This window comes from Spinacia oleracea, chromosome 4 (genome assembly GCF_020520425.1).
Source record: "Spinacia oleracea cultivar Varoflay chromosome 4, BTI_SOV_V1, whole genome shotgun sequence".
NCBI classification, from domain to species: domain Eukaryota; kingdom Viridiplantae; phylum Streptophyta; class Magnoliopsida; order Caryophyllales; family Amaranthaceae; genus Spinacia; species Spinacia oleracea.
In genome coordinates, this window is record NC_079490.1 from 8,448,445 (window position 1) to 8,475,300 (window position 26,856).

A 26,856-nucleotide genomic window follows, 5' to 3' on the forward strand; every position below is an offset into this window, starting at 1 on the left:
ATTATATAATGTTAGGCTGGAAAAATTAGTGTGAAGTATTAATATCATGATGAAAGTTTAGTGCTTCATAGATTTCTGCGAGATTTTTTATTTAAAGGGTTACGGAACATCCTATATTACGGTGAGCAACATCTGTAGAACCATGATGGTTACATTCGTATAACCAGTTTCCGAGTGTATATTTCAAAAGAAGTTAGTAATAGATAAGTTGCAAGCGTCTAAAGTGATATTCTCAAGCTAAGTTGACAGGGGAAAAAACGCCTTAATTAGGAATACTCGAGTAGGGAAGTGGGTAAAAGTGGTGATACAAAACCGGCTCGATTAGGAAACTTGCTAAAATTGGTGGTTAACCTTTTGAAGATTGACCAAGAGAACGGCTACATTTAATAGGATGCTTACTATACAGAAACAAATGCATGTTCACGACATTATAACAGTTTAGAACACAAATCTCAAAACCAAATTCAGCAGTCTATTCTTACAACTTGATCGCACTAAATTATGCATACACCATTGGAACTGTGGGCAAAATGAGGGGATACGTCATGAACCTCGCTCATACCTGCAAGCAACGACAGTCTAACTTTCAGTTTACATTTGGTTCACTCTCAAAATAAAGAAAGATGAGGTTTTTTTATGTTCACATGTAGTTCATATTACTTTGAAACAAGAATCCAATGACAGTCCGTATTATTTCGTTGTAGTTTTTTGATTCTCTGTAATGCACTGTACTGCTTGAATTAGACAAGTGTGCACTTTATTTTCTTTCACCTGGAAGTGGTGATTAATATGTCTCACCTACAATGGATGTGTTAAGTAAGCTACAATATGAATGTATTTCATAATACCGGTTTAATCAGCAAACGTGTGCAATTTGGTTGTTCTGAATCTGAACTACAATGACCAAACAGGCAAGCAAAAGAGCCCACATAAATCTAAGCGGGCTGGTTATAAATACTAATATCCTACAGAAAGAACCTTTGACAACAGTTACTGGAACCCGGGGTCTGTGCACAAAAAAAGGAGGTTATCTCTGGTGTACAAGCTATAATTCAGTTAAGCATAGCAGGAAGATACTAATTGAAAGTACTCTGTCAGGATATGCATTTCTATTTTGGAAAACCAAAAAGGAGAAGGATTAACGAAGAGGGAGCAACACAGAAAAATATAGAATCTCTTTGGCTATTATAATAACTCCATGTTAAAGTTTAAGGACTTGCATTTAAACGACCTAATAACACTGGTTTTAGTGTCACCCAATCGCTTGAGCTTAGGTGCTTTAATAATGAGAGTAGAACACAAAGGGACTCACAAAATACTACCAAAATAGCACATATGCAAACGTGTTTATCAGTTAGCTACTTCCAATGTGCAAGTTGATATTTAAGCAGATGGGTGTAATGAACTTACAGAAAGAATAATATGAGGTTGTATGAGCTATCAGAGCCCTCACTTGGCATATATGAACACCAAAAATTTCTTGATCTGCATCAAAACAAAGCTTAAAGCTTAGTATTAGAGGATGGACATCTACCTGGCACATTATTTGGCATGACACCATTGGATCATAGGTACAAAATCCGGAATAAAGGGACACACCAGGTTTCCAATGTGTCTATGAGTTTTTGCCAGTTTTTGAGAGAAGAGCTAGTCAAAATTTGAATTAAATAAACCAAACAGTTAAGTCTATTAGGAATCAGAAGGAAACCGAGAATTATAATTTCAACTCCTATATATGATGCGCACAGCAAAACAGTGTGTATTAACTGCTAGCAGTTGAATGGAAGAACAAATAAGAGCATGTATATATATACTTGACGATAGCAACATTGAAATGCGGGGTGAATACTTTTGAAAGATCCTATGCCAAACTTGTTCAATTTCTTGTAGCTAAAAGTTTTCTGTCTCTATACATAAGCTAGCCTTATTGACTGGTGAAAATAAGGGGTGATGCTAGATTACTTAGTCGCACTAAAACAACGAATGTTCACCAAAGATGTATTCAATTAAAATAAATCAGAATCAAAGGCAGCAAAGTAAGGGCATACAGAACTGAAGAGGGTATATACCTTATTTATCATTTCCTCTGCAACAGGAACCTGTAGATGACATTAGAATGCATGTGCTTGCATGATTTTCTACACAGGTGGGCTGTTTTTCACGGGCATATTTGCAGCACAAACCAAAAGGCACAAAAAGGAGCAACAACTGCATGGCATGAACATGTTTGGTTACAGTAAGCCGTACAAGAATAATAACAAAGCAAGCTGTAAATGCACAATCAGGAAGCAGATAAAAAGGTTTGTGATAGATTACCTGTATATCATATGATACCGGCTAATCTGAGCACATCATAAGAGATGACATTTCTAACATGGTGCTCAGGTTGGTGTCCCGGAGATTGTTTTGAAACAACTTTGACGTTACATGCTTTTCTAGCACGAGACAATGCCACATAAAGCTGACCATGGGAGAAACACGGCTGGGGAAGATAGATGGAGACTTGGCTTAGTGTTTGCCCTTGTGACTTGTTTATCGTCATTGCAAAGCTTAGTTTTATAGGGAATTGTTTCCTCTGAAATTGGAAAGGATAATTGGAAGATGCAGACGGCCGAAGCCTAATTCGGGGTATAAAAACATGGCTTCCGCTGTGCTGCCCAGTCGTGATCATGCATTCAATCAGATTCGGGTAGAAATTCTTGCATATCATACGTGTCCCATTGCACAGGCCAGACGAAGGCAGGATATTGCGAAGCAGAAGAACTGGACAATTTTTCTTCAAGACGAGCTTGTATGGGCTCATTCCACCTGGGCAGAGGGTGTGTATAAATTCAGGAGGATAGATCGCGCTATTATCATCAAGAACTGTATCAAAACTCCTGTACATAACAGATTCTCCAGGGAATTTGTCTATCAGGGTAGCATTGATATCATCAACATCTTCATTCAGGGGGGTCAGTATAGCCGTTGTTGTGAAATTGCCTGGGGTGGACCTGCAAACATCTACCTCGGGAAATGCAATTGCAGTCAGTTCGGCAATAGGATCAGAAGCGACCTCAGATGGGTGTACTATCTGCATTGGCAATTGCACAAGGTCATTCTCGCCGGTTTGCAGCTCACCATTTCCAAGAGAAAGCAAAAACGCAGAAAAGTAGGGATCTTCTCTTGCCCGAACATTTTCAGTGAGATTGAACCTAATGAACCGAGGCCAAAGAACAGAACTCACTAAGCTAGCAGCAACAGCTTCTCGCTGTGTTTTGCGGGGTAGGACGGGCAGGACCTGACGGAAGTCGCCACCAAAAACCACAAGCTTGCCACCAAAAAGGGTATTCTCATCACACAAGTCTCGTAGAAGCATGTCTAATGACTCAACATTTTCTTTCCTTGCCATTGAAGCTTCGTCCCAAATAATCAACGATGTCTCTTTTAGTAAACATGCAAGACTGCCCTGTTTAGGAACATCGCAAGCAAGGGAAGCATCAGAATCTATCGGTATTTTAAACCGAGAGTGAGCAGTCCTCCCAGAAGGTATATTTGATGCTGCAATTCCAGATGTCGCAGTTGGTAGGACAATCTTGTTCATCAAACGAACCTCTGCATAGAGAGCATTGTATAGGAAGGTTTTACCTGTTCCTCCGGGCCCGTCTATGAAGAATGCACCAGGTTTCCCTTTAAGAACGTGGTCAATAATGCTGTCAAATGCCTCCTGCTGTGCTTGGTTTAATGTGTTACGGGCATCAATACAGTCCCGAGGTATCGGTGCATCAAGTGCATCGATAATGTCTTTTGTTCGCCTGAACTCTTCATCTTGAAAATCATTTAAATGTTGTAGGCCAAAGTCTCTAAATGATTTCCCCATTGCTTCAAGAGATTGCTCAACAGATCTAACAGTGAGCTCCCTTGACCTGCTATCAGAACTCGGATACTGGTGCCTATAATCTTCAGAGAGAGCGTCGTAGTATTTTAACCAAAGGGCATTGGGGTCACTTGGCTGGCAGAAGATCAGCACTGTTGAAAAGAGCTGTCGGAATGAAGTCGGCATTTGCACTTCACACGCTTCAGCTAAGCACAAGTCGACAGCGTTGTCTTCCTCTAGCAATTTCAGCCGCAGAGCTGTCTCCTGAAAAGTGGCACACTTATATCCATCAACAGTTCGGAGATGATCAAAGGATCGCGGGCTATCCACATGCATCAGTAATAATCTGAGGAAGTAACGTTCCCCTTCAGCAGGTGCTACAAAAGTGAGCCTGCCAACAACAACGGTCTTGTTGCTTCTTTTTTTCCATTCTTTACCCTCCCACTTATAATGCTCTGGAAATTCTGCATATGTATAGCCCGTTCCATCAGGTGTGGCAGCATTCATCCTAAAGAATTCTGTAAGTTGAGTTCGAGATCTTTTATCATTTAAAATGATCTCGTCTAAATTCTCATGAGGCATTACCTGGATTGTCTGCAAGTTAGGCAGATGTATTTGCAGAGGCAACACCGATGGAAACATCTCAAACAGATCGAACCCGAAAATTCTCCATGCTGCCTCACACGGGGAAACCCACCTCCCAGCCTGGTACTGTTGTATCTCATCAACAATAGCAGTGCTACCATCCTGCACGTTGAATGAGATCCTGTCATGGCCCTTGTACACATATTTGTACAGGTATTTGACTGCCATTATGGTCGAACAAACCTCAACGTTTAAGTGGCAATCAAAAAGTGATGATAGGTACGGGTTATACGGAATAACTGACCTGTTATCCATATTAACCCTGCGAATACAAACACTTTCTCCAGTATCTATCCTTTTATAAAGTGGGTATCCATCGCTGCTGTTAGTTGTCTCGGCAGCAAAATTTTTCGGATATCCATACTTGCAGTGCCCCTCATTACCTTTCCGTTTCATGCACGCACAATCAGGGTTCAGTTGTCCACATGGGCCATGCATCATGTGTTGAAGAACAATCTTCCTCAAGTGAGGGTTGGCAAGAGGAGGGATCTCAGCAGAAACAAACTTATCAAAGTCAGCAGGGCTTCTAATCTTAGAATTGGGTTTAAGGATAACAAGGAAATGAGCGTGCGGCAACCCCCGTTTCTGGAACTCAACAACATATATCATAGCAGCAACTTCACCAAAATTTTTTTTTTTCATGATATGGTGTTTTAGCGCTATCAGTTTAGCACGGAAAATCCTTGAAACTAAATCTGGCCGGTTTTGTGCCTCCTCTCCGACAGCCAACTCTTGTTTAATCTCTGGCCAATTAGGATTGCACGTCATTGTAAGGAACAAATCAGGCTTCCCATACTTCTTAACTAAGGACATCGCATTCAAATACCTCTTTTTCATATCCCTAGGCCCCCCCAGAAAACTTGGTGGTAACACAACTCGATGCCCCACATTAGCTGCACTGTTTTCACCGCTCTCGACAGTGTCGAGTATACCTTGGTACAAATCTGCCCTGATAGTTTGCTGGTTCTTTCGGAAAAAGTCCAAGCGAGTGTTTTCAATCTTCACGTACATGTCAACAATGTACTGTTGGAAGCACCTCCCTGCCCTTAGCAGCATGTTACAAGGGCGTATCTGAAGCTTATAAGCATAATACTCTCTGCAAGAGATATGCTTAGCTGATCCTTCCCGACCTTGATGAGCAACTGGTAAGCAAAACAATAGGCCATATGTTATTACAGATGCAAAAGAGATATGCTAAAAAAAGAATGTAGCCATGGGTAGAACAGAGTAAATGAAATTAGTAAGGCATACGGTTATCTTCTTGAGCCAAGAAGTCTTCAACAGTGTGGACAGCACACGATAAGACAGGATCCTGATGAGTGGCAAGCTGTTGTTGCCCACCCGTTGACATCTTTTTAAGCCCTTGATGCCATCCACAATCTCCAAATGGAAATAAGAGCGGATACTGAAGTGCATCATAACAACCATAATAATGCATTATTCTATGGGAACTGTTTGATTTTCCGGAAACCAATATATGTGGACTTCTACTTGTACTGGAAGATGTGCTTTCAGACCAAATGACTGCAACTTCATCGGATGTAGGAGCGTTATAGACATTCTGATTTAGCACAGTGTTTTTGTTAAGTAAAATCTGGGTATCTTCATGGACCTCCATTTCTTGTAAGGATCTAAAAAATCTAGCATATGGGTTTCTTTGCATGACATTCATTAGGATAGCGATAATTTCTGGCTTTAATTCTGGGAAACAGCCTACCCGATTTTCAGCCTCGTGTTGGCCATCATAAAAGTATAGTTGCAAATATTTAGGGTTGTCATTAGTGGGAAGCAAATTAGGGAGATAGTGATATATTTGCCCATGTAGCTTAAATACATATATGCCTTTTTCGGTCTTCGAACTTAAGTCCCCCCCAAGGGAGCTAAAAGCAAATAGATTATTGTAAAGCCGTGCATATGTTCTGAAATGCACAGCATCACTGTCTCGGGAATCAAATAGCTTTACAAGCTCATCTGGGTATGCATTGGAAGCTAGTTTAATTTCTCCATTGCCGCAACAAAAGTGCAGCGACTCAAATTGGAACTTCTTTGCAGAACATTTTGGGCAATATTCAGGTGGAGATAGTGCAAGAGGTGCAGCCGGTAATGGCTGTCCAATCACTGCAGCAGGCACCTCTGGTTCACAGGGTATACATATTAGCGATGGATATTTAACCAGGTGTTAATAATTAAGATGATTTAAGGACATGTTTAAAAGTACTTGGTGGTTTTGGCCTAGTATTCTTTGCCCTCGGTTTCTTGGGTGGTTGTGTTCTAACCTCAGGCAACTCACTGTAAAACAACGAATAAGCCTGTTTATAAACATGCAAAGTAACTATGGAACATGGCTTTGTTATATACCATTACCTGCATGAACCTGTAGGCTCAGCCATGGCCTGCACACTCCTCATGCGCTTGCTGCATCTTGGACGGCTTACATACGAACTACTCAAGAATTGATCTATGTTTAACAGAATTCATAGCAGGCTATGTGTAAGACACTTAATAAAAAAAACCACACGCATGAAAAGGCGGAGGAACTTACTCATCACATAAGTTGGCACGCTACCTATTTCCAAATGTTCAGTTCCCTGCACAAACCATCAGCTGTTTAATCTGCAAACACAAAATAAGCTAAGTCGACAAACAAAGGCACAAAGAACACGCTGTGTACAAAACGAACAACACAAGTGAGAGCCTCTCCTCAACCAAAACCCAACATTCAATAACTGTGAACACAACCTACAGACCTGAATAGACATACATGTTAGTCTGGTGTGTCCACCAACTTACATTTACATATCAAACAACCCTAGGTAAATTTAGAATGCAATTAACAACAAGAAACATGAGCAGGAGGCAGCATCAGGGAAGTGAGACACGATACATCAAGGAAAGGGAAAAGCACTGTAAAGCAGGATACAAAGAAGAGTGCTCCAAAACAAACTGAATTTCATTTAAACATAAGGATTCAATACAAAGTTGACTGCTATTAAAAGCATACATATGATCGCCATATACGACGAACCAGAATTTCTAAACATAGCACCATTACAACTTGAACTACCTAACAAGCTTGACAGCTAACAAAAGAGAAACTGTATGGCGATACAGCAAGAGGGAACCAAAAGAGAACCATCACCCCTAATATTACATATACAAGCCACCTAAATTATAGGAATACATCTAGGCTTGTCCCATCAAAAGAGGAGGCAGTTTCACGAAACAGAGCACGGTGTGCTCACACCCCAAAGGTTGAACTATTTCGGTAGGTTAAACAGTCTTCCGGCGTTTGAACACAGTGTCAAGTTCAGGTGGAACAAAGAAGACCGGGGTTGCAGAAGTAGAACCAGGAACAGATGGCCTGACAAAAGAGGGTCTGGACATGCGCTTTTTGGGGGGGAGAGGAGCAGTAATCATAGAGGGTATCTGAAATGGACAACCACGGGGAGTCAAGCAGTCTTGCTCAATCACAAGGGCGCTAGGCTGAATAGTTTCTTTAACCCCGGACATGCGCTCCCTCACAGTCGAGCAACTTTCTTGTTCAAGAGAATACACAACAGCAGCGTATTTCCCAGACCCATAGTTCGCGTCTACAAGTTCAAAAGCATAGAGGCGCATCAAGCAATAGATGGCCTTCTTTGCTACACTTTGCTTAGCATCCTCAAGAGTCTCTGTATAATCCCCAACAACAGACTCCATAGCATTACTCTTGTGCGGACTTGTGAATGTCAACCAACAAACCCAAGTGTGAGGCCCAAACTGGAGATGCTCAATAGGAGCAAGCAAGACTTGAGTCTGGGCAACCACGGTGCGCAATACTCCTATATAATCCAGACGCACGTGTTTCACAGAAACTCGAATGTCCATACAATGATGTTCTGGAGGCAGGACCTGTGGATGTCCGCTTTCAATACCCTCTAACTCAACTCTCTTGAGACGATACAACCTCGCACATCTTTCAAGGGCCCTATTGCTAGCAGAAGTAAAATCCTCAACAACAACATCATATTTTTTTATAAGGCTACGGACAGCCTTCTCAGCAGCTCTCTCGCAAGACTCCTCCAGTGTAGGAGCTTCTCCGCCAATGTACACATAAGCAATTGCACTCGTTCCCGGCCTCACCGCCACGCAAACATTATTTTTATCTATATCTAACATATCGTACATTGGCTTTGGAAAGTGCAAGCACTCTACAACCTGCCTCAAAAGAGGCTGAAAAGGAATACGGATTTGTGCGGGCGGCACTGCCATAACCTGTGATGGGAAAAGGCTAAATTAAGGGGATTTTAGGCACATAAGCAAGCAAACAGTCTGAGACTGGGCACGTATATGGTTAGGCACACCGAGCAAAGCAAGAAGTACAAGAACTCGCTGTTGGACTTAAAATCAGGATTGCAGATGACCATGCAAAATGAACAAGGCAATTAGCTTGTTAGCCCACTGTACAACTGCTCTACAGGCAGCAACAAAAACTAAAACACTCAAATGTTGGCTAACCACCCTAGCACAAACCTAGACCTAACACTGGATTTTTTAAAATATTGGGATGTAAGTGTATGATAAACATAAAGGGGGGAAACCTTGCTGGGCTCACCACTATTAGCTGTGTGTACGTGTTGTCAGTTAGGACCAATTGAAAAAGGTGAGTCGGTTCCAAAAGACTTAGGTTCTCGTTAACTCTTGTAGCCAACCACACTATAGGTCACAGTCTGATTCAAGTAAGCACACTATAGGTAGCTATTCAGTCAGGCAGACTACATGGAGACAGTGACTCCGTCAGCCATACTTACTTATAGTATTAGGATTCGATTGATATTGAGCTATCCTATATGTTTGGGATTTTAGTGGCACTGTATATCCAGGGACAGTTGAACTCTCTTCAGTGTGTAAACCTTAAACACTACCAACAAACACACAATACACGATACTCCATCTATATTACGACTAAACATACCAATAGCAACAGATTGATACCCCGAATCACCCCGTAGTAATTAGTGCGTGACTGCTGAAAATTGCAATGCTATGTTAACTTCCACCCAATTGTCCCATTTCAGTATGCTATCACAACAAGCCAAAGACAAATATATAATCAGGTCAATGGACAAAACATCACCACACACATGGATGCACACCTAGGGCTTACACTATAAGCATAAAAGGATAAGGCTAGAGGGCGGTTGAAGGGTTGACTACCTCTAATGTTGTGACCCAAATATTACAGGGAAAAAGAGGAATCTCGGACGGAAATGAATGCTTTGGTAACCCCCAAGAGAGTTAATAAACCAGCAGGCAATGGCAAAACAGGTATATGCATACAACTAAGCAACAAGAACACAATCTATTCAAACCAACGCTGCCTGTATTGCAGGCCAGGACGGAAAAACTATAATAACCGGCACAATGAACAGCAGGCAGAATAGTTCGGGCACTCACCTAACGCACTCAAGAGGCAAAGCAAGGATAGCCGGAAACACTCGGAACCAAACCGAGCAATGATGCTTGCAACACCTGTCCTGCCTATGCAACAACAGACAAGAACAAATGACTAAATTAGTTGTCCCCAGATAAAAACACGGATCCAAAATGCAAAACTTAGACAGTAACAAACGGCAGTTACACATCAGTTTACGTAAATTAGCTAGCTAACTACTCTATCAAATATATGCCAAACAACAACTGGATAAAACATGCCTAATTACAAAAATTGGAAACAGAGGCACGTGTTCGCTCCAAACTACACTGATAAAAATTAGCATCAAAGGGAAGTTATGCATAGACAAAATAGTTCTATATTGTGTATGTGCGCACACACACACACAAGTGACAGGGAAAAAGTGCAGTAAAAGGCAACACGACGACCTAGCCAACACAAAGACCATGTTACAGCATTGAACCTCGAAATTCAGGGACGTTACCAATAAAGACGGCAAACTGAATTAGGGATCTCAATGCATAAACATCTCAATATTTCATCACAGCTTAGGGATATGACTACATAACTACCTTAGTGCATAATGATCCTCATCTTGTATTATATAGAAACTTGTGTTAACTGAAAGAATGGCACCCCAGAAGAACGGACAATAAATTTACAAGTATGTGCACAGAGTATACAAAATAACACTAAACAAATGGGGAAAAAACGGATGTTCTTTTTTAAAAACACCAGCAAAGGACCAAGGAGTGCACATTCAGTATTCACCGATACATGTCCATAGATCGTAGGAGGATTTCCGTCAAGGGTAGACAAAATTTCTGGTAGATCATATGGCCTGGGATTTTAAATAGGCAGATTACATTAGATTGACAACAAACGAGCATCAAGAAGCAACATTACAACCACTCTAATTATGTGAGTTAACATGAACACATAGCTAATCTTAACCTTGTTATTAGTATGAGTAATAAAAGGGAGCAAAGCTGATTGCACCACCTTTCCAAACAAAGGAAAACAACTGGTAAAAGGGAGCAAAGTTGATTGCACTACCTTTCCAAACAAAGTAAAACAACCGGTGAAGCAAAACCCTAAAAAGGAAAGAGAACCCCCCTCCCTTTATATATAGGTGTCTACTTTTGGAAACCAGCAGTTCTAGAAATTGGAAAAAGGACAACTGATAAAGCCCTCTAACACACACAGCCACAAAAAAAGGGATAATAAAAAAAGGCAGCATGGTGTGATTTTGAGTACAAGGAAGGTTGTACTATCCCAGGAAAAGAGGGATGTGCACAAGCCGAACCCAAGAGTAAGGGGAAGGTTGTACTATCCCAGGAAAAAGAGGGATGTGCACAAGTTGAACCCAAAAAACAGGGTTGTCTTAGAAATCTAAGTGTGAAGCTAAAACACCATAAGTAATACTGTAGAGTATGAATTAACATGTAATGAAGAGGATTAATTCCAGAACCCAAAATCAAGAGAAAAAGGATTAATGCACCACAGTTAAGGGGAGAAAACACCACAGTTAACACTCCAACCTACGAATGAACATGTAATCAAGAGAATTAATGGAAGCAACAAAAAATAACATAAGGCTGAAGATGATTAATGCACCAGAATCAACAATTTACAGATGCAATCGAAAAAGAGGTAAATTGCAAAAGAAAACCCCCAAAATTACTCTGAATCAACAATTTCCAGATTCAAGATTTAATCGAAAAAACCCTAAATCGCAAAAAAAACTCAAAATTAGTAGATGATAAATATAGAACATACCTGTTAACAACCTATCAAGTTGTTAATCAAACCACCATCCTAACCAGTAACCAAAGGCGGAAAGATTTCAAGCATGTGGGAAGCAATGAACTATTTACCAATCGAATGATCATCTAGGAATGAAGGTTTGCCTAACTAACCAATTCAATTGCGTCAGGTAATGAATTCAATGCTTCCCACAGGCTGGAAGAGTTCCGATCGTCGTAGAAGAATAGCGCCGCCGCACAAGATAAGACGAACTGCGAAGAAGCAACAAGCTGGATCAAAGGGAGCAAAGCGAAGAAGGAGACACAGGTGGAGAAGGTGAGGCAAAAGGGGAAACAGAGGAGAGAAAAATGGAAGGAAGAAACAGAAAGAAAAGAGAACCGCCAGAAAAGAGAAACAGAAAGAAAAAAGAAAGCAGGAAATAAAGAAGGAAAAATAAAGAAAGGAAAAGGAATTTGGGAAAATGCTTGAATCAAGGTTTGAACCTTGGGTGGCTTAGCAAATAGCATAGAGCAAACAAAGGGAAGGGATGTAGGGAAAATTCCTTATGAATAGTGAAAATCAAGGATATAAGACTCATAACACTATGCATAAGCATAGTGTTTCCATCCCACACATTTTAAAGGTTTGGGATATGAAGGCTTTGAAGCTTATCTGATATATTTTGAATACTCCTGAATCCTGATCAATGAAACATGATTGTTGCACCTTAAAACATAAATGAAACATGATCGTTGTGCAAGAACTCATGATGCCATGCAGATATTTACTGTCTTACAACTTTCTTCTGCCTTGCATATAGGAAACTACTATGGGAAATGTTCTGTGTTTAATTATCCCACACTGAGAACAGAAATAGAGGGCTGGAGTAACCAGAAGATAAATACAGGTTTTTGAAACTAAACAAATCATACCTTTCTCGGCCTTTTGGCTAAGATCAAGTGTAGTATCTGTTCTTATCAGTTTAATATCTGATACGTGGATCAATGGTCCACAACGATATTAAATTTATTTTTTAAGGGGGGAGTCCCATCACAGTAGCTTGCTACTGGGGTCTTCAAGCGTCGCCTTTGTGTTGCACTACTGCATAGGCCTGGCGCACCCCACTAATTTATTTATTCAAAATTTCTATAGTCCAGGATTCTAAGACTACTAAGTTGCATAAAATAAACAGTGTTCTTTAAAATGATAAATTATATTGGAGGAATGTCACTAATTCATTTATTCTAAAAACAGGATTCTAAGACTTCTAGGTTGCATAAAATAAACAGTGTTCATTAACATGGTAAAATATATTGGAGTGAGGAATGTAAATTTCAACTGAAGTTAATTGATGGATTGATTAGGTTTACATGATGTACATCATTAATCCTATTCTCACTTGGTCAAACTGTAAAAATTTTGATTTTTTTTTACGGTTTTTTCATGAAATGTCCATGAGGTTTCACGAAATTCACCAAATACCCCTGCGTGTTTCAAAATACATAGTATATCCCTATTTTTTCGTACTGTTCACCAAATACCCCTATTATGACTTTCCGTTAGTCCTCCGTTAAGTCATGTTTATAATTCACCAAATACACCTAATTATAAACCTATTGCACAATATATACCTATTATTAAACTTCTTTGCACCAAATACCCAAACTGCTTTTAAATATGCAGAATTTAATTCTAACGGCTAGTTTGCATTTCTAAATTTCCTAGCAATAAAATAGAGCATTTTGTAATAAACTTCTAGCAATAAATCAAGATTATATTCCATAAAAAGCTGATTACATAAGATATAACCATCGTGGACTTCGTCACAATAAAAGTAATAATTCTTACAAATTTAGTGTTCTCGTTGAACCAACTGCGTATGTTATCAGTAATTTTATGTTTACATCAAAATCTAAATATGCAGGAAGTTCATTATAAGCACCAAGATTCACCCTCTAAAGAACTCCTGACCCGGTTTATACTTGAACAAAATGTGTGTTCATGTTTGCTACAACAGGTCCAGCACTCAAATGGCGAATCATTCAATACTTAAAAAGTGCCAAGATCTGAAGATGTTAAGGCAGACAGAAAAATAGTGAATATTGACTGTCTCATATAGAGAAGTGTCAGTTTGGGGAGGAATGGCAGGAAAGATAGATAAAGATTGAAGGAACTGAACCGGGTGACACAGAACACACACATGTGCAGCCTTAATAGCTAGCTGCCTACCAATGACTGACCCGGCAACCCGCACAAGTGCAGCTCTAATAGCTAGCTGCCTAACAAGGAAAGCTAAACCAATGACTAGTTACGTCTTGGAAAAAAGAAGCCTTGCACGATTGGCAGTTGTAGCATAGTGTGTTTGGATCGTTTCCACATCTATTGCAGTCGACATTGTAATTGGAGTAACATCTGTTCATTGGCTCTACCCAAACTGTTGGACTTGTGTACTCAAAGTTACAATCTTGCGGGGCTTGCAGCAACCAGACTGTCAACAACAAATGAATCTAGCTAAATTGCAGTATGATAGCTAAATGATTATATAGTAAGCCTAAGTTGGATCGTTCTTTCACCCCTTTTATCTCTTCGACTCTCATTAGTCCAGCCAAACAAAACTCTCAACCTCCAGCTTCAATGGCGACAAAACAACAATTCGAAACCCAAAATCCCCAATCACTTTAACTCTAATTCACCATTTCTAATCAAAACTCTCACCTAATCACAAAAGTCACGCAATACAATCTTAATCCCTTATATATATAAAAAAAAAGAGGCATGTTTTCGGCAAATTTAATCACATCTTCTTCCTTAATCACACCCTCAACTTCAACTTCAATACCCCACTTCCTCTCTCCTCGGTTTATTCACACCCTCTCAATCCAATCCCGTGCACCCGATTTCCCGGCAGCTTCCTCCTCTTCCTCATCTTCTTCTTCTAATTGGTTTCAAATCCCCGACATTTCTAGACCTCGAGGGAGAGACGCTGTTTCAGGGAGCGATGCGGTTTCAAAAATGAGTATATATATATATATATGTTTAACATCAATTATACATTCCAATTACATTAATCAAATAACAAATTAAAAACCCCAAATTCGAAATCAAGGGTTTGGCTTGCAAAATCGACTCAAAATTCAACAATTTTGAACGAATTGAAATAGAGACAAATTTGAACGAAATTGTGTAACAGATTTAATTTAAATGGTAAGAAATTACTCTCCCACAAAATTTCTAGGTTCATTGAGAAAATAGAGTTTCTGGGTTCATGACGATGATATCGACGATCGACGATGATGATGATATGAGGAAGATAGTGCACTGGGTTTTGGGAGAAATAGAGTTATGATGATATGAGGAAGATAGTGCAAAATCTCAGAAGAATTGTGCAAGTTTGTTCCATTGAAGTCATTAAGAAGAAGAAGAGGAAAAGAGAAATGATGGCAGACGTGTTGAACAACAAAGAGGGGAGGAGAGAGAAGAAGAATAAGAAGAGAGAAAATAATTTATTTATTTTTAAGAAATAGTTAAATGTGAATAATGGGTGAGTAAGGGTATAAAGGTAAAGTAATGCTAACGGAGCACTAACGGCCGTTAAGTCTAGGGGTATTTGGTGCACTTTAAGTTTAAATAAGGGTATACTATGTATTTTCAAACACGCAGGGGTATTTGGTGAATTTCGTGAAACCTCAGGGGCATTTCATGAAAAAACCGTTTTTTTTATTTATCTTTGTTCAGCAGTTAGGGGGCATGGATTTCAACAGAGAAACATGCAGGCTTGTTAGATGTTGCTTGAAGCACCCCATTTGAAAACTACTATGACACTTAGTGAGGCGAATAGATGGTATTCTTAAGTAAAAAGCAAAAGAATGGCTTATGATGAATAACAATTAAGGTGCAGAAAATTATATAGGGGTCTTTGTTTGATCTTGCTTTCTTGAATGATGTGGATTTATGTGCTGTTGAACTTTGATATCTTCGATCAAGAGGATCAAAGAGAGGAATCAATTTAACAAATATTTTCAGTTCCAGTGTGTGAAAATACACCAGACTATTTTTGATTGGATGGAATGCATGTATATTGTTTGTGTGGAATAATATAAAAATATGAGTTTCTCCATTCCATTTTCTGTAGAATTTGAAAAATGGCTAGAGAATATGCTTTAATAGTTATTGAAGGGGTCTTGGTGCTGGCAAGAAGAAGAAAAAAAGAGTTCTGGTCGCTTCAGTAGAATATGATTGCTGCTGGAACTTAAACTTCTACTAGGACTACTGAGGTTGTCAATATAACTATACTTTCACATGTTCAACTGCGGGCACGCAGATCTGGTTCTTTTGACACCATGTTTTGCAACTATACAGCTATTGTTTAACTAAAGAGAATACACAATGCAAGTTAAATTGTTCTGATTCAATTAGGTAAGGGGACATGTGAATGCCCCCACTCAGAAATTATGACGTATGCGGTTTTGTCAACTTTCATAATATCTAGTTTTATTACAGTGCAGAAGACTATTTGCTGGGTGTGAGTTTGTTTCATGTGATTCATAACTTAGCACTCTAATTTCTAGTGAATGCAGCTGCATTAAGAGTTGGGAACAAGGAACAAGAACAATAGCCTGGATCCTGCCCATAGATGATGCCTAGTTAAGAGATAGAGCTAAGTATATGCTTTGAAAAGCATTTCAATATTTTGTTCTTATCCTTCATCTTGAACTGAAGTTGGCTTGGGGTCCTCCCCTGGAAATTCTGATGTTGATCATGTTTGCTACAACAGGTCCAGCAGTCAAATGGTGAATCATTCAATACTTAAAAAGTGCCTGAAGATGTTAAGGAAGGCAGAAGAATAGGTAAACCCTCAACTTCCATTATTGTCATGGAAGAAGTAGGCTCCGTTCTATTGGACTTATTTTGACTGAACTTATATTATCTGAACTTATCTGAATTTAACTGAACTTATCTGAACTTAACTGAACTTAACTGAACTTATCTAAACTTATCTGAACTTATTTTATCTGAAAAAAACTTATTTTGTCTGAAATAAACTTATTTGTGTGTGAAAATGTCTGAAAAAAACTTATTTTTGCTGAACTTATATTATCTGAACTTATCTGAACTTATTTTGTCTGAAATAAGTCAAAATAAGTCGAACAGAACAGGGCCGTAGAGCTGCAGAGACTTGTAAGATATTCAGCTGATAGTGGATCGGACCTAAAATATTGTATTTAAAATGAAATGTGATTGGCATGACATATTAAATCCCACAGCGAAATTATATTATAAAACCTCTTTATTTATTTAGCTCTTACTTCTCTTATGTATTGTCTCTTCGGAGACATCTGATAAAATTGGAACGATACAGAGAAGATTAGCATGGCCCCTGCGCAAGGATGACACGCACAAATCGAGAAATGGTCCAAATTTTTTGCCACATGTTTTAGTATGTGGGGATATGAGAGATTGTAACAACAGTTATCACCATATGTTGCTTCAGAATCTAAATTTTTCCATAAAAATGCTTATATTTGGATTGCTTATCTTGTAAGGTTATTCTGTTATTGTTGATGCTCAATGGCAATGTATTTTCTGTCTCTAGTTTCTTTCCATACTTCCCATCCATCACTTTCAATATTTAACTTGAAGAAAGGAAATGTAAGGATCTTTACTTTGTTGAAGCTTCTGTGTAGAAAGGTCCTAGTTGCTGTTGTTTGAAATGTATCTGATATTCTGATAAAATTGTAATCGCGAAATGGATATGACAATTGTCTATTTCTAGTTGTTTCAGTGATTGATGCCGGTGAAAATTTATCCCCCCTAGTGCCCTACTTACTTGTTCTGCTTTACTGAACTTGTTGCTTATGTCTACTTGCAACCTTATTTTTGTTCGCAAATTTCGGTGTTTTCAGTGGATATTGACTGTCTCACATAGAGAAGCGTCAGTTGGGGGAGGAATGGCAGGAAAGGTAGATAAAGGTATGTAAGTATATATGAAGCATACTCATCTGGCTTTTGGCTATCAGATCAACTGTAGTAATTTGTAATTGTTAACCCATGTGTTGAACTATTTCATGGGCTTGCTAAGTCTGAACTTGGATGAATCTTTCATTGACTAGATTGGTATTTCTACGGACGTTTTATCAGAAAACTGTCTACACTTCATAGGATATCTGCCTCAATTTAAGAACTTAAAATTGTAGCGTAGAACCTAGGGTAGAATTTGACTGTTCTTCCATGTTGTGTACTTATATATGTTTAAGGCTGGTTTAAAGGGAAACGGAAATGAAACACTTGGTTTTTTATGAGTGTCACATATGTAGATATGCTGCATGATGTTAAAGTTTAGGAAATTAATCTTTGAATATCTTGCACTTGGCTTATGGGAAGCTCCTCTAGGACTGCTTTTTTTTTTTTTTTTCTTCTTCTAAGATTGTAAATTAGTTTTTGTTCATGCATCGCCTCATAGTCTCATACTGTAAATCATAGGTTTTAACACAAACTTCGATGAGAAACCATAAAGGTTGTAGCTGGTTTATGATTTTCAATTGCTAATCACAGACGCAGCCAAGTCGGTGGCAATTAATTTTTCCAGAAAATACTGTTGATAGATGCTCTAGCTTCCTCAATTTACCTTCCTGAAAAACCAGATGACTACATAAATCAAGCTATCAGCACCTTTGTTAAGGACTGAGGGGTTAACCTTAATTTACTTTTTTTTTGGAGGGGAACCTTAATTTACTTTCTCCCAAACTTCAGTAATGACTGATACGCTAAGCTACGGGGTGATGGCCATATGTCATATTATTGAATCAAAATTAAGTGTTTGTTTTGTAGCCTTACAAACTGATTTTCTCATAAGAAATTGACATCAATGCATTGTGAGGTAGAAAAGTGTGCTTTTGCTTGTTCCATATGGAGATTGGAGCCTTTCCTTGCTGTGCTTCAGAAGGCATCAGATTTAACCACCCTAAGATCAGTTTCAGTTGTTGGACACTTGGACATGCTTTCTTAAGAGTTATTTCTTATCGAATTCTATGCAAGATATTTCCTCAATTGGTAACTGATCTATTGTTTTTTTTTTTTTTTGAGGGAATGTTGATCTATTGTTTAGGCCAGTGACTTGTGGCATTATATATACTTCCACTTATTTTTTATATACTCCGTATATTTTTCTGATGTTATCTAATTGTCTTACTCAAGGGGGGAAAAAAGAAAAGAGGATTAATCTAAATTATCGACCTATGCCTTTTCCTCTGGAGCTATGATATATGCATCTGATAAACTTGGAAAGTAAGCATGATTAATGTGCATGAATGACCAGATGAAAATGATGCTACTGGCTTACTGTATAACCCAAGCACTTGCTGTTGTTTTGTTATTAATGCATCTTCTTGAAACCTGATTTGTTGTGGCATCCTCTACAGACAATTCTAACAAATGGTCATATTTGATAGAATTATTCCATCACTTCAAATGGTGAACGACTGAACCATTCAATACTTCCCTTCAGCTGTTATGGCAGAGTATTTTGTGAGTTTTGTTTAAGAATTGGCACACCATTCAATTTACTCGGTTGGTGGTGTACTTGGAAGATTGGATAAAAACAAAATTAAATGAAAAGGGAGGAGGATAAGATGAGATGTAGTTGGCCTTGGTAACCTGAGTTTTTTTTTTCAGGTAACAAACTACTTTGTGTTAGGTTACTGGAGAGTTGAGCTTTTGGGGGTAACATGTTCTATTTAAATCCCACATTGAAAATACAAAAATGTTCCATTTTGTTTATAATATTCTTGCATCAGATAAGCATTGTCTCTTCGGAGACATCTGATAAAATTGGAACGATACAGAGAAGATTAGCATGGCCCCTGCGCAAGGATGACACGCACAAATCGAGAAATGGTCCAAATTTTTTTGGTTTTTTCTTGCCCTATTCCCTGGTTACTTTCTTTTACACCTGATTTCTCTTGTATTTATAGAAAGTGCTGCGGCAAATAACTGAAGTCGATAAATGCTCCAAATTATTTCCTCACCGACTTTCTTCTCCTGGAATCTGAATTTCAAATATTTATGTTGTTTACAGCAAAACTTATTCTCTCATCTGCAATGTCTTCATTCTCGTTGCCCACCTTGATTCAGATACCTTATTTTTGTGCTATGATATGGTGATTTCTCTTATACTTGAAGAAAGTTTTGCTGCAATGGAACCTGCCTCTTCTCGCACTCTAAACAAAAGGCCAACACGAGAAAATATGAAGGGTATGTATACAGCCTTTCGGATAAAATTTATATTTCTCATCGACTTAATACGGAGTATTAATTTATGGGTGAATGTTTAAGAGGTAGCCAGGGAAGTATCTTTCACAGCCTACAAGGGCTTCAAGACTCTTAAGGTATGTTTAGTAACTAACCATTTTTTTTTTGTATCTGGATTCTGGAGTAGTAAATTTGTTAATGACATTGATCACTATAATATCGCGTCAAAAACTGATAAATTTTCCCGATTTGTAGTGGTCTATTGGTAATTCCACATGTCAAATATTGATTGTCTCGCATAGAGAAGCGACAATCGAAGCTGAAATGAAAGAAAAGATAGAGGTATGTGAGATTAAATGTAAAATACCTTTCAAGCATCTGAGGTGATATATTTCCGAAAACAATCATGTTGCACTTTATTTATTTCCGTTGTCCATTCTATGAACTTTGCCTCTCAATGCAGGTGAAAAGGAATAAAAATAGATAATTTTATCTCCTATAATTGTGTGGGCAAAGCTTTTGATAACTAATAACATGGATTACTTTTTGAGTTGAATTTGAAGTCGGAAGTGTGCAATATTCTCTTTCTGCTGAATTATATTTTGAGTTGAATTTGAATGCGGAGTTATGAAGTTTGATATCTTATTGGCTTAATTATTGGAGTACTAGTTAAACTTGGATTAATTATTTAATTATACTATTTGAACTTAGATCTCTTGTGGAGTACAGTTCCTTCTGATTCTGAAGCGACTGTTCTTTGCTAGTAATGGGTGGAATCTGATAATGTGTTGAAGTCGTGAAAAGTGCTTATTTGTTTTAACATTTTTATCCCCTCGATATTTGGTTTGGGAGGGGGGTGTCTTTTTGCTGATTTATCTTGAAAACAACAAGAGCAGGATATTAGGTTTTCTAATGACAAAATATTGGATTATTGTCCCTTCAAATTTCTTCCGGCCTGAGTATGAAAATTCAAGATGATTGCAGAGAAGTTAGGCTCAACTTTTTCTCTTTTGTGCTATGTGTTTGAGGCTACTAGAGATAGGGTATAGAAATGAAAACTCCGTCCGTTCGACTCTGTTTCTTCATAATTTACATGCTTCTTGGACGCCTCAGATAATATCCCTTACTATCCCTCCCTCTCCCTCACTCTCAGAATTTCTCATCCATACACACGATAAATATACTTTCTTCATATTTTCGTTAGTGATTATCTTAGTAACAGAACTAGGTAACCTGGTCTGTGGTTGTGCCATATTAGTGTTTGGTCTACCTAAGTAGTATATTGATCTAACCACATTATTGGACAAAGTTTATTGTAAAAACATGACTTCAATGTAACATAGGGTGGAGAAGTGTGTTTGTAGAGACTTTGTCTGTTCTCACAGAGCCTTTTCCCGTCATGCCGAAGAAGTTATGAGAAGAACCACATGTCTGCCTTAAGGATCAGTTCTAGTCGTTAGATCCACTAACGAATATACAAGATGTTTTACCCTATTGGAGTAGTGTCAAACACCGTTACTTAGTAGTAACATACTTCTTATCAACGCTTCCATGTACATCTACAACTGCAATTTATCTGTATGTAACGCATCTGATAACGGTACCGAAAAATGAAACATGATTACCATGCAGATAGTTTCTGACTTACAATTTGCTTCTGCCTTGCATCAGGAATCTATGGGAAATGTTCTGTATTTAATTATCCCACAATGAGAGCAGATAAATAAAGGGCTTGAGTAACGAGAAGATAAATAGAGGTTTGTGAAACTAAACAAATCATACCTTTCTCGGCCTTTTGGCTAAGATCAAGTGTAGTATCTGTTCTTATCAGTTTAATATCTGATATGTGGACCAATGGTCCACAACGATATTAAATTTATTTTTTAAGGGGGAAGTCCCATCACAATAGCTTGCTATTGGGGTCTTCAAGTGTCGCCCATGCGTTGCACTACTGCACGGGCCTGGCGTACCCCACTAATTCAATATCAAGGTTAACTTATTAAACAGTATGGTTATTTTGAATTAAGGATATTTCTGTATATGGTCATATACTCATATGTGTTATGTACTCGTAGAAGTCACTCTCAAACTTCAAGGACCTTTATGTCAGTACTTTGTATCTTAAATATGTTAAGAAAAATTACTTTAAATAATCCAACCTTTGCATCCCATTAACTTTTATTAAAGTCGAGTGATCGGAAACCGGTAAAAAAGGTCAACTTTTATTTTTTTGTTTTTTTCCCTTACCTCCTTCCTCCTAACTCCTCTGCCTTCATAGTTGTTTTCTGATATCTCTTCTTCTTCCCTCCCAGCTACTGCCATAATACCAGCCCACCAGAAAATCAACCCCACTCAATAAATCCTATACCTGCCTCCCTGAAAGGCTGAAACACCAACCCACCCTCGAAACCCGACCTCTCTCCACCGCCTTCATCTTCATATGCGACCACCATCAGCACCTTAATTAATTCCATTAATGGACGCCCTAGCTCCACCTCCAACCAATCTCCCATCAAAACCGACCAAAAAGATCGTCTCTGCCATCGCAGCAAGCTGGAGAAGGCGGAAAGAAAATCGAAACTCCTCACACCCAAACTACCACAGACGTTTCGACTCCCTGCGCACCAACCCTTTGTGCCTCCCATGTAAATTAATTAATTATACGAGTACAAAATAATTTTGGCCTTTTTTTATGTTTGTTTATACTTTTATACAGGTAATATATGGTGTGATTCGAATTCCACTTGAAATTTCATCGTTGTTGACTGTTAATGTTTGTAATGCTGAATTTGTAGATATTTTTTTCTTACTTGTGTTTTTTGGATTGATTTTGTGTGGTTGGTTTAGGTTTTTTTTCTCTTCAAAATTTGAAATTAAGTGGAATTAATTCGCATAGATGGAAGAGAAAACATTGAAGATGATGTAGATACGAAGTGTTGTTTCCTTTGTTGGTGAGGAGGAAGTCAAGAGGAAGGAAACCAAAAAAAACCCCAGAAAGAAGACAAAAGGAAAACAAAAGAGAAAAAAAATAAAGAAATTATACATTTTCAAAATAAAAATAAATTATGACGAATAGTCGCATGACACGTGTACAAGTTACCTGTTGTATCGGGTTGGTGACCTGTTGGGTGCAATAAAAGTTAATGGGGTGCAAAGGTTGGATTATTAGATAATTATCCAAATATTGGATTATTAACGGAAAATCGTCGAAAGGTTGGATTATTTAAAGTAATTTTTCCTATGTTAAGAAAATGGCCCTCTTTCAGAAGTTCCTTTCTGTCCACGTTTTGAGAACAATTGTGCTTTTGATTCATCATTTAACATTTTTTTCCCCTTTCCTTATAAACAGGTCAAAGGTGAAAACCTCCAGTGCTTGAAATGACCAAGTCTTTTATAGAGAGGTGACCTCTTCACTAGATTTTTTTTTCAAATTTTGATGGTTTAATGAAGATTCCAGATGCTTATGTTGCTATGTCTATTATTAATGATGCTAAACTCATGTACAATTTATAATGATTTTTCGAAGAGTTTAATTGATATATCTGTTATGCTTATGACAAATTCATTTACAATCTGCAAAAAACAACAAATCCGGAATGTCGGAAGTTGAATTTTCAGTTGATGCATCACGATCTTGTTAGTATGCGTATTGTAAATCTCTAATACCTGTTAGAATAACAATATTGAGTAATGAGCTCCTGAAATTTTATGCAACAAATTAAACATAACAAATCCCTAAATAAGAAGTATTGTACCACATTGAAAAAAAACAAAAATTAAACGAGAACTTTAGGAAATAAAACCCAAAACTTGAGATTGAACAAATTATACCTTTCTCGGCCTTTTGGCTAAGATCAAGTGTAGTATCTGTTCTTATCAGTTTAATATCTGATACGTGGACCAATGGTCCACAACGATATTAAATTTATTTTTTAAGGGGGAAGTCCCATCACAGTAGCTTGCTATTGGGGTCTTCAAGTGTCGCCCATGCGTTGCACTATTGCACGGGCCTGGCGCACCCTACCAATCTTAGTTCAAAATTAAGGATTATGGTTTGCTTTATTCTAATTCCCTTGTATAGATAAAACTATGAGTTGGTCACAGATGAATTGTGGTTTTAATTTTTATGCCCTTTTTTAATGTGGGAATTTTAAGACTTGATGAGTAATTTCACCTCAAAAGGTAAAACTAAAAAATTCATCACTTTGGCTCCTCAAAATGCTGTATTAGGCTAATTTTTATGCTGATTATAGGACAATGTGATGCCTAAGCTGAGTCCGTTAATATTTACATGACATGGAATTTGTGTATCAGAATGGCATCAATTGTAGATGCGGAAACTATCATATTGTCCAATTGCAAGGATGATATGATTTGAAGGATTTCAAGCAATATGTTGTTGAATCTGGTCTGGCATCTAATACGGAAAACGTTGGTCTTTCTTCCCGCAAATTAAAGCGATTGCTAATAGAGGTAAAGTCTTTTTACAAAATTTTCTTTTACTCTGATGGTTTACTTATAAGATTGATTGCATTTAAAGCTGTAATTATAATAAATGAATGAATGAATGATTCGGGGTATTTTATTTTATTTTGGTGAATTTTTTTAGAGACAATGAAGGTGGCTATACAAAGTTGTAAATCCTTTTGAATTATACATACTGTAATATTTTCAAGTATGTTACCATGCGAGCTAGAGAAAGTTAACTCTTGATTGTTTTTATTAGACTGTAAACCCCAGTGTATTGTATGACGGATTTTCTTATTTTTTTGTTTGACTGAATGTGGCTTGTTGAGGTCTAATGTGAATGCTTGAAGATTGTTTCTAGCTTCCTTGTAAGTTTGTCTCTTCGGAGACATCGGATAAAATTGGAACGATATAGAGTGTAGGTAAAACAACTGTTGATACCATAAATAATTATAGACGAGGAGAAGATTTTACTTGATTGTAGATCTCATAAGAATAGCGTTGCATCGTGGTATGGAGGCCACTGCCTTAGAAGCGAATTTCGCCACCCTACCGGTACCACTGAGCATTATTATTTCCTACATAGAGGAGATTAGCATGGCCACTGAGCAAGGATGACACGCACAAATCGAAATATAGTCCAAATTTTGTGTCCTTTTTTTAACTTGTTTTTCACCCTTATGCCCTCTCTAGCAGCTTTTCTATTTCTTCTCCCCGAAAATACAGTTCACTTTGTTTTATTCCTGAGACTGCTTTGACTTTTGACAGACACACAATGCTTTGTTAGGCTGTTGCCTGTTACAAGTCATAACATAAACTAGTATTTTGGTGGTATTGACAAATGACAATGGCTTCACCATGATGAATTTTGCAAGATAATTTGTCTTCCCATATATATCTGCAAAAGGCTTGGTATTTTCATTTCGTCCCGGAAAAGGAAACGAGAAGCTAGGGGCCTAGGGTGAGGGGAAAATATAAAGGAAGTGGTGATACTAAGAATGCAGAGCCTTTTGGTTTAGCTTAACTGCAATGTCATGATTTTATCAGTTCCCATCAGACCATTAGTCTCACAGTCTTTTCTGTGTTTGACAATGATATTCACAGAAGTGAGGATAACGCAATTTTTTCAGATTATGTTGGTTCTAGTGTTATGCTTATGCATTGAAAAGATATTAAAGTAATTTTGGCAATTATGGATTTATGGTCTCATGCAATAGCGAGTTGAAATGGTTCATAATGGAACTCTTTATAAAGTTAGCCCTTGCTGGTTAGTTAAAGATCAAAATTGACTGTAAGCTAATAATTCTCTCTATACAAAACTATGCCTTGACTGTAAACTTGTCTCTCAGACATCTGATAAAATAATACATAGAATGATCGAGAAATTGTCCAATTTTTTTTAGCTTACTAGTTTTATCTTTTACATATGGATGCTTTTATTGGTTCCATGAGATATACAAGTAACTGACATTGGTTTTATGGCCGCTGGAACGATAGAAGATGAATGGTTTATTTTTAGCTATGACTTTTCTCTATGCTCGTAATGATGCCTTTTTATAGATGTTGTGTCCTATTTTGTTCTTGTTATTCGGTTTATCAGCTATCATGGGTGTTTGGGCTCCCAATTGAATATCAATTGGGCCACTAAGTCCAAAGCCCAATGGCTCAACACAACATCAAACCCACTGTTCACTCAACATGGCTATTCAGCCACTAACAAGGCCCACGGACATGTAAGCCCTATTTTGTTCTTGTTATTCGGTTTATCAGCTATAATGAGAAAACTGTTTTCCATGTAAATTTGTTTCATGTGCATTTTCTGCTTAAAACTCTTAAACTTCTATTGACTGCAGTTGTACTGAAGATTTATTGAAGAGAATGGAGCTAGGAGCAACCGAGCAAGAAAGAAATGGATGACTTCAAAGGTGCCTCGGAGATTTTTTTAGTGCCAATGATTGTTTGGTCCAGTATTTGAAGTTGAGAAATACTGTCACAGTGCCACCTCAATTACTTAAAATCTAAAGGCTCTAAACATTTAATTGGGAAATGGACTGGGGACTCACGAACACATGTCCCCACAATAACAAATTATGACTACACTCTCGTGTAGACCTGTCAAAAATCGACCCGATCCAAAAATCAACCCCAACCCGATCCGAAAATAATGGGTCTTGAACAAGATTTTGTGATCCGTAATTCGATTTTATCCGAACCCGAGCAACCCGAAAAGTATGGGTCAAAACCCGACCGAACCATTTTAAACCTGATCGATTTAAAATCATTGTATTTATAGTAATTAGTAATAAATGAGATTTTGAGAAAACTTAAGCATAATAAACACGTTGTTTTTACTATTGTTGTGTGTAATATGATTTTTATTTGAATTATACGCCATTTTATTGTTGAATTTGATTAAATATAAACTTGTGTAGGAAATTTTGTTAATTTGTGCCCATATTTT

At 37.9% G+C, this 26,856-nt stretch overlaps 2 protein-coding genes, 5 non-coding genes and 1 pseudogene across 7 annotated transcripts; 7 read left to right on the top strand and 1 right to left on the bottom strand.

Annotated features, from left to right (window-relative positions):
- Positions 1–34: 34 nt before the first annotated feature.
- On the bottom strand, positions 35–12,330 carry LOC130471293 (uncharacterized). Its single transcript, XM_056841335.1, has 8 exons — positions 11,715–12,330; positions 9,938–10,021; positions 7,044–7,114; positions 5,753–6,959; positions 2,317–5,643; positions 2,070–2,208; positions 1,411–1,485; positions 35–562 (listed from the first exon to the last, which is right to left on the bottom strand). Exons 4-5 carry the CDS (start codon positions 6,171–6,173, stop codon positions 2,324–2,326), a joined length of 3,741 nt encoding a protein of 1,246 aa, XP_056697313.1. The 5' UTR covers positions 6,174–6,959; positions 7,044–7,114; positions 9,938–10,021; positions 11,715–12,330; the 3' UTR covers positions 35–562; positions 1,411–1,485; positions 2,070–2,208; positions 2,317–2,323.
- A 279-nt stretch (positions 12,331–12,609) lies between these two features.
- Positions 12,610–12,806, top strand: LOC130460343 (U2 spliceosomal RNA). Its single transcript, XR_008920237.1, has one exon. It is a non-coding gene; the product is annotated as a U2 spliceosomal RNA (small nuclear RNA).
- Positions 12,807–15,436: 2,630 nt separating this feature from the next.
- On the top strand, positions 15,437–26,442 carry LOC110801004 (uncharacterized). The gene is made up of 11 exons (XM_056843705.1): positions 15,437–15,573; positions 16,250–16,528; positions 17,041–17,330; positions 17,585–17,651; positions 19,812–19,931; positions 20,013–20,065; positions 20,184–20,270; positions 21,600–21,685; positions 23,278–23,329; positions 24,243–24,401; positions 26,249–26,442. Exons 3-8 carry the CDS (start codon positions 17,250–17,252, stop codon positions 21,639–21,641), a joined length of 450 nt encoding a protein of 149 aa, XP_056699683.1. The 5' UTR covers positions 15,437–15,573; positions 16,250–16,528; positions 17,041–17,249; the 3' UTR covers positions 21,642–21,685; positions 23,278–23,329; positions 24,243–24,401; positions 26,249–26,442.
- On the top strand, positions 17,002–17,104 carry LOC130460519 (U6 spliceosomal RNA). Its single transcript, XR_008920376.1, has one exon. It is a non-coding gene; the product is annotated as a U6 spliceosomal RNA (small nuclear RNA).
- On the top strand, positions 19,484–19,586 carry LOC130460530 (U6 spliceosomal RNA). Its single transcript, XR_008920386.1, has one exon. It is a non-coding gene; the product is annotated as a U6 spliceosomal RNA (small nuclear RNA).
- LOC130460321 (U2 spliceosomal RNA) lies at positions 21,707–21,903 on the top strand. Its single transcript, XR_008920225.1, has one exon. It is a non-coding gene; the product is annotated as a U2 spliceosomal RNA (small nuclear RNA).
- LOC130460332 (U2 spliceosomal RNA) lies at positions 23,756–23,952 on the top strand. The gene has a single exon (XR_008920228.1). It is a non-coding gene; the product is annotated as a U2 spliceosomal RNA (small nuclear RNA).
- Positions 24,950–25,045, top strand: LOC130460561 (uncharacterized; annotated as a pseudogene).
- Positions 26,443–26,856: the final 414 nt, after the last annotated feature.